Genomic DNA, 8,456 nt, shown 5'->3' on the forward strand with positions numbered 1-8,456 from the left:
GCAAATTGCATGGCTATAAAAAATTGTTCACATAAAATAAGATAAATTTTTAATAAATTGAATTAATATGCACACAAAATTCAATTGTAAGTTATAACAATATTAAGAATCACATGTTTGTACCAAAAAATAAAATACATCAAACATGTGATTATTTGTATATCGTATATTATCAGAATACATCTTTATATGAGAACATGATAATGAATATGAATTATTAGATTTTAAAATAAATGGTGCAGATTATGTGTTATAATAGATTCTTTTAAATCTATTGGTTGAAAATAATAAGTAATAGATTTTCTCACCACATTTAATTACTTATTATTTTCAATCATTAGATTGAAAAGAATTAATAGTCAAGATGTGGGGTAAGTTATAATAACTTACTCTTAGAGTAAGAAATAAGTAGTATACTTTATTAATTACAACCACATTGGATAAGTGTGATGCATCTTCTAACTGTGACATTATATTTATCCACTTTTAAAAATATAGGATTCTGATCAAATGAACTAGAAATGAGAGGTGAGATAATGAATTTGCATCTTGTTACGATTTATCATTGTTTTCAATACGTCAAAGAGTGGACTAATCGGCAAGATTAGCACTTTAACGCTCAAACTAGTGAGAGAAATAAAAATATAATGTATGTATGAGTGGAAATAAATTTGAATACATGAACCGATACGTTTTACCTTTTTATACTAAGGGTGGTTGAAATTGCATGTGTATGATGTGGCGTGTTATGCAAACAATCGTTAGATTAGATAAGACAATGATTGATAGAGAGCGAAATTGTATGTTTCATGTTATAATGAAGGTCTACCACTTTGCGTTGATTGTGTGGTTCTCATTTCCCGATGTGCTAGATTGCATGGTTCCTTGTTTATGGAAATGCATATAAGAAATTGTTTGACTATTAATCTTTTTTTTTCATTGCCTTTAGATTTGAGAAACTCTTATTCCTCTTTCCTTGTTTTTTTTATTTCTTCCATTGTTATTAGTTTCTGGCACATGCCTTCATCCTTAATAAAGTTGTGCTCATTCTTTCAGTGTGTAGGCTCCCAAATTTGCTTCTTTTTTTTTAAGGTAATGCCTAGATTTCCTAGTCTTTAATCTTACTTACTTTATTGTGGTTTTTGGAGAAGAAGACTATGAGGTTTGATAGAGGAGATTATTGTTGATTGGTGGTGTAACGGAGAAAAATTAAGACCAAAACCATTTGATTGACTTGACTCCTTATTTTAGTGAAAGTCGACACCGTGCTTTATTATTTCCAAAGGAAAAGGGAAAAGAGTGAAATAAACCCAAAGAAGTTTTTAAATCAAAATTAATAAAAAGCAAATATCTTAGGTACAGAGGTTGGTTATGCAAGGGGCAAGTGTTAGCACCCCCTAACATATGTGGTACTCCACAGGAACCTTTTCGTAAATCTGTGTGTTGAAAGAAAATAATTGTGTGCAAAAGAGAGTTTGTTTGATTTTAAAATATGATCGGCAAGACATTACATCTTATGCCTACATGCCTCCTGTGTACAGTGGATAATTCAGAGGAATGTAGTTCCACTTAAAAAGGAAACAAAGGATTTTGGTTTAAAACAGGATAGACACTTTTATCATCATAGTAAAGAAAACTCAGCCAATCATTCTTGAACATGAGAACAAATAGATCATTTGCATCACAAATGAAAGAATGGATCCAACTTGAATAAATCATCAAGTATGCCACTATCTCTTTCAAGTGGAAAAAGATCAATCATATCCATCAATATCAGGACTTTTGGGGGATTACATCTCCATTAAAACAATCATCCATGTCTAAACTTTGAAATAAGAGCCACTAAGGGCAAAAGAAAGTTTTATCAAAGACTTTTATAAGAGTTTGCAAACATTATAAGGTTTTCAAAAAGGGAGAAGATTTTGAAAATTTAAGAAGATGGGAGAAGATGAAAGGGCTATCCTAAAGCATAAAATAAAAGCTAAGGATAAGAACAATATAACCAATAAGAAGCCAACACTTGACATAAATAAGTCAATGTAGATTTCTCATCCTTTGAATTTACACACCAAGCAAGCATAATACCAAGTACTAGATGAAATAAGCCTCAGATGAGTTATAGATCAAGCAAAATCTTCAATGAATATAACATCTTTATATGAGTAGCTTGCAATTAAAGCCTTAGAAATGAACCACAAGAACCTAAGACAAAAATTGGCCAGAGTAACATTTGTATACAGAAGAATTCTCATTCACAATGCCTTAGAGTGTGTTTGGATGAGGTAATTGACAATTTTACCAATGGGATAAAAGGAAAATGAACATAAACATGAACATGATGATGAATGAGGCATAATAAAATAAAGCATAAGATAAAATAAAGTAAAATAATAAAAGAATCATAAAATAAAGTTAGAAGTTAGTAATTAGTGGTTAGAAATTGGTTCTCAAAGTTAATGATCAATAACGGTTGAATAATGAACTTAAGTTGATAAAAAAACTCATTAGAGGATTGATAGAATCAAAACCTCTATCCAACAAGTTTTCAAGGGTCTTGAACCAATTGTCAAATAATCAAGCATCCTTGGACTTATAAATAGAGGTTTAGGCCACAAATTATCATTTTTCGATACGGGACAAATTTAGCACTATGTTAAGCAATTGCCAAGTAACTTATATAGAAGTCACCCTACAACAAGACCGGTCAATAACAATTTATGTGTTTAAAAATAAATTAGAGAAATGATATGTAAATCATTCTCCTAAAATTTGCAACACATATAAAATAACAAACAAAAACAAGAGGGAGGAGAATGGATAAAAAATAAAACCAAGTGTCCAAATGAATTCTTTTAACTTTATGGGACTTCATCTTGATGATCCATCAGAAGAATGATAAAATCATAACCTCGACACAATGGATACCTCAAGACTTACACCCACAAATCAAGAGAATAGAGATTGAGGGAGAGAATAAAATAAATCAAATATTAAAAAAGTTTAAAAGATTTTTAAAATAGAAAATAAGAAGCAAAACTCAAATCAAACATCTAAACTCCAAATAAATTCATACCAACATTTTTAAACCAATTAAGACTCGAGGAAAATGAGAAAAAATATTAAAAATATCAAATGATAGAATAAAAATATGGAAAACTAGTCATAAATCAAAAAAGATTTAAAGTATTTTTTTCAAATTTTTGAAAATATAATTAAGGGGTTATGAATTTTTGAAGTTAAATCAAATAAAAGAAAATAAAATGAAAAAGAAATAAAATCAGAAATATGAGGTGCGTTGGATTTGGATCCATTAAATGATGTGGCTAATCCAATGGACCTGTATAGCGTTGAACACCATGAACTTTCACTGAAGCAACACACCAAGCGCAAAATAGATCATCCACTAAAAAGATAACAATTGGCACGCTATTATTGGTTGGATGATGACACTTATTATTTTCAACCTCATGCTCCAAATATTCAAAGGAATATGTAGAAATTTGTGAATCAATCGAATTGTAAAATCAAGTGCTCATAGTGGTATCATTTGATTCGTATAATCAAGACGATCTCAAGCATATTCTCGCGAAATATTTATTCAAACTACAATGTAATCGATTTTAAAAAAAAAAAACCAATCAAGTTAAAATTTAAAAATCTCAAGAACAAATGTATTAAATCAAATCAAATGAGTTTGAGTAAGTTAAGAGCTCCATGTTAGCCGAAATTGATCAATGATCATATTCATTTTTTCTCATACCAACACCAGACAAGTCCATATAAGAATCCATTTCAATTACTACTTCAATAAAATTATTGTGGTGACGCTAATTCTTAAAATTATTATGATCACTATAATTTACTAATACTACGTCACTGTACTTTGTCACCCATCTTCATTATAAACTGTACAATCGACCAGCACAAGAATAAGAACCTCTCAATAAACAACATCATCATTAACAATAGTACAAAAGAAATTTAAAATCATCTTCAACACTAACACCCAATCCACAAAACAACAAAAACCATTACAACTGGTATCAAGTGTATTTACCTAACCTACCTGCCACAAAACTTAATCTCCACAGTTGTAGTAGGCCAAACATGTCCCAAACCATCCAAAAAAAACCAATGACTAAAAAACACAAACCTACTCCATCTTCTATGGAACCATGCCTAATCGTTGACTTGCAAGCTCACAACTAGTATCAGCAAATCCAACTCTAGAGTTGACCAAATCAAACTCCATCCACACGTTCATTTGATGATAATGTCCAATAACGTAAGCCTCAATTCCCAACAAGTCAGAGTTCCCAAACGTGAAACAATAGACCAAATCATTCTTCCATTTTGCCACGTCATCACTCACTCTATACAATAGCCTCTCCCCTGAAACACTCATCTCCGCTCCTTCAAACATAAGTGTCACCGCCGGTAACACCGGAAGACCCACCCGACCCGAATTTTGACCCGATTTAACACGATAACACAAATCCATAGCTCCCTGGAAAACAAAATTTGTGTCGTTCAAAAGGGTCATTACTCCTTTTGTTTGAGCAATGAATTCTTCTCGTAATGCGGTGTAAACCGGTCCTAACAGAAAGGTAAACTGTGTACCCGAATCCACCATTGTCTGACCCGCTCCGGTGTGATCCGGGGCGAAGATTGTTTTTGGTACCTGAAGTAATTTCTTCCCGACGCGTATCCCCTCGAGTCGCACTGTATATGCGACTCGATCGAAATACGGTAACGGGATTGACATTTTGACCATAGGTGTGTATTTTAACGGTCCAAGCCAGTTAAAGTTTGCTTCCCCGAAAAGTAACACGCCGGTGGAGTCTTTGCCGGAGATACAGTACGAGAATTTAGGTAACCCCATTTGGGTTACAAACGAGAGAGAGCCACGGTTCATACCCATTAACCCAGTTGTTTTGGAGTCTTCGTTTGTGTTGGAGCTGAACCCGGAGTCCATACACCCGAATATGGTTCCGGGTTGTGCTGACCCGCCGGCGAAGAAAGTCTCCGTGGCGAGGTTGCCTTCGATGTAGGAGGCGTCGGCGTAGGAGATTGTTGCATGGCAGAGTTTTTTGGTGTCGCATGAAACGGGTACGGGGAAGTCTCGGGTTCGGGTTTTACAAACGGGTGAGGTGCAGGGGGTGGGGGTGTATGTGGAAGAGAGGAGGGGGTTGAAAATGGAGTTTAAATTTGGAAGCTTTTTACAGTGTAGCCATGAGAGTTCACTCCCTGTGTCGAGGACCATGGTAACATTCTGTGGGGGTGAGCCTAATGTAAGGGAGACTGTTAAGGTTACATTGTGTTGGAAAGAGAGTTTACGTGAAGAAGGGGTTGGAAGTGAAAGTGAGCCATGTGGGAGTGTTTGGAGTTTTAGTGGTAATATGAAAGGTTTTTGTGGGGGAGATGAAAGAGAAGAAAAAGAAGTACTTGTTTGGATTTGAAGGAACATGATGAAAATGAAAACTCTAAGAGGAAGGAGAACATGGGGAGAGGTTGGCATGTTCATTGGATTTGGATCAGTTGTTGTTGTTGTTGTTTGTTTGGTTTGGTATGGTTTGTGTTGTAAGTTTTGAATTTGAAAGGAAAATAAAAGGGGAGAGAGAAGAGAAGTGTGTTGAATTGTCTAATTCAATGAGACAGTGAGAGAGTATGATGGTGAAGGGTACTATATGTCTCTAAATTCTTATATAGAAGGTGGTTTGAACTTTAATCATTTCATGACATGGGGGAAGATGTGTTAGTATCACTTTGTTTCCTAATTTCTAGCCGACTTGGACTATAGAGGAATCTTTTACACTATAATGTTTATTCTTGTCATATGGTACTTGCACCTCCTAGACCTAGACTTGTATGTGGCTTCAAAATAGATTGATTATATTCACACTCATTGTATTGTTTGATATTGGAATTGAAATGTACACCTATGTGAAAAATTTGAAAATCATGATGGAAAATTAAGATAGGACTGAAGTTATACATATAAATTTTTCTAAAGTACGGTGAAAAAGACTTTAAATTTGCAATAAAATAATGAATTAATGGTTATCAAACATATGATAAGTTCTATTAGACTAGTGAATTATTTGTCTTTTTCATTTCTATATTTCTATGACGTGCGTATATATAGGTTTGAGTAGCACATGTGATTATGATTGATTTTGTGTTATCTAAGTGTTTCAAACTTCTTAATGTATGTTTGGTATAACCTTTTTTAGTGCCGCCGCTTGTTTAGACAACAATTTACCATGAAAAAGAGAAGCTACAAAGTGTAACTTTTGGACTAGACATGCATCTATTTGTTTTTCACGGTAGAACCAAACATGTCATTAATGAATGAGTTATTATATCTATGTTAGTGGATTTCTTAGTTTAAGGTCGTACCGACCATGAAATTAACGGAGCTCGCTCTAGTTCTTTGAGTTCTTTCAACTTTGTTTAAAATCGTTCTAAACATTTCATTTTTTTTCAAGATATTTTGCCTAAACTCCTCTTTGTAGGATTGGTTTTCCTTACCCCCAAATGTCACTATGTTAAAAATAGATATACGGGTACATATAAAAACAATGTGAACTGAATCAAATTTAAAAGATAGATATTCTTGAGCAGAAAGTGTACTCTTATTGAATGCTCTTAACCAACTCATATTAGCAGTAATGATCATTAGTTAATTCTCTTAATGAAATGATTAGTATGAAAGGTGAGAGCTAAAGGAAAAGAAGGAAGACAAAGTTTGATACTACCAACGCATCCTTCGGGAAAAAGGTCACTGTCTAGACGGTACAACCAAAACACATAAAGTGATGAGTTTTAATAAAATGGAGGGAAAAGTTACTATAGGTTTGGAAACAATAATAAACTCTCTTTCTTTATTATCCTTGACTCTTCAGCATTAAAAATTAATGCATGGTAATAGGTGAGTGAGAGCCATATCAACTTAGGATACATGCTTTGAAACTTATAGTCAATACAATAAAATATGAAAATTTTCAACTTGATTTGTATTACTATTATTCGTTGAATTTATATGAACTTTGACTTAACCCCTTGAATATGATTAATTAATAATTTTAATTACAATGCCAGCTTTTGAAAGTAGAATTGCATTCATTCAACCTTTTCCAACACAAGGTTAGTACATATTATTTTAGTGCCTTTTATTAGAGGTAATGGTTGTGAGAGAATAAAGTGGAAGATGGGTCTTGTTACATTCTTTTCTTTCACATGAAACTTTGCATGATTATTTATTTGAAAAAGCTTTGTATAGGCTAATAATGATCATTTTCAAGCCACTGCTACACTTCAATAATTGAGGTTTCAAATGTAATTAACTTCTGAAGTGAACCAAATTAGGAAAGAAAGAAAAATAGGCACTGATTATTTAGAGAAAAGATGTAATATATTGACTTTTCTCTCATTTTCTTTTATATCTTGTGGGGAAACTAAGATCTTAAGAAGACTTTCTGATACTACTAAACTACATACATAAATATCTTTAGTTGGGTTTAAAATAAAATTGATTAGTACTTTATTTTTTTCTTTAATAAAATGTAATCAAAATAATTTTAAAAATGAAAATTTTATTTAAATTAATATTTTAGAACTTCAAATATGCGTACATTAATATTGTAAAGTATTTTAAAAATTATCCAAATTTAGTAAAAGGAATTAAAAATAGCCATTAGTAGCAATAGGATTTGTCTTTAATTTGGTGTTTTAATAGGAATGGGGACCATTAATATTTAATAGCAATCAATCAAACTTCAGTTAGAAGAGACCCAAATTTGCTCTCTTTTGAAAATAGCATGTAATGACACACCGCTAATATACAGGTGTCGTAAACGAATCAAAGTCAGTACGATTTTACGGTGCTATCTAATTTGTTTCTTTGCAACATTGGGACAAGGATTTGGTATTAATAGTCTAATATGACTTTTGTTCTATCACTTCTTTTTCCAATTCAAAATAATGCTTATTATCTTGCTTATATTAATTGGTCGGTTAAATTTGTTGATATCATTATTCTTGTAATAATAAACTAAAAGAAAAAAAAACCAAAGATTTGAATATTTTTCTTCGGTTGAGAATTAGAAATAGAAAATGAAAGTGGTAGAGTTGTGTTTTATTGAGGGGGAGTCATATATCTGATATGATAGAGTGGATGAACTTGCACGATTAGAATTTCAACACATAAGTCAGCGAGAGATTAAGAAGTAATGTGAGAGTGAAAATAAATTTGAATATTTGAAATGACGTGTGTTCTTCATATATATCAAGAGCATTTGAAATCCTTCGCGCGTGATGTAGCTTGCTATGCGGACAATTGTCCGATTGAATTGGACGGTGATTGATGCGTTGGAGAGAAGAATTGTATTTTTTTCTGATTAGAGCGAAGGCCTACCTTTTCCGTGCACCTTTCTACAAGGAATTCGCTATTGGGT

The 8,456-nt window shown here is 32.6% G+C and overlaps 1 protein-coding gene across 1 annotated transcript; it reads right to left on the reverse strand.

Annotated features, from left to right (window-relative positions):
* Positions 1-3,934: 3,934 nt before the first annotated feature.
* LOC131638698 (aspartic proteinase PCS1-like) lies at positions 3,935-5,795 on the reverse strand. Its single transcript, XM_058909260.1, has one exon. The coding sequence runs from the start codon at positions 5,522-5,524 to the stop codon at positions 4,166-4,168; it is 1,359 nt and encodes a 452-aa protein (XP_058765243.1). The 5' UTR covers positions 5,525-5,795; the 3' UTR covers positions 3,935-4,165.
* Positions 5,796-8,456: the final 2,661 nt, after the last annotated feature.

This window comes from Vicia villosa, unplaced genomic scaffold, assembly GCF_029867415.1.
Source record: "Vicia villosa cultivar HV-30 ecotype Madison, WI unplaced genomic scaffold, Vvil1.0 ctg.002386F_1_1, whole genome shotgun sequence".
NCBI classification, from domain to species: Eukaryota; Viridiplantae; Streptophyta; class Magnoliopsida; order Fabales; family Fabaceae; genus Vicia; species Vicia villosa.

Bases quoted from the DNA above. Each gene is read 5' to 3' on its own strand.
- LOC131638698 (XM_058909260.1), bottom strand. From the start codon at position 5,524: ATGAACATGCCAACCTCTCCCCATGTTCTCCTTCCTCTTAGAGTTTTC.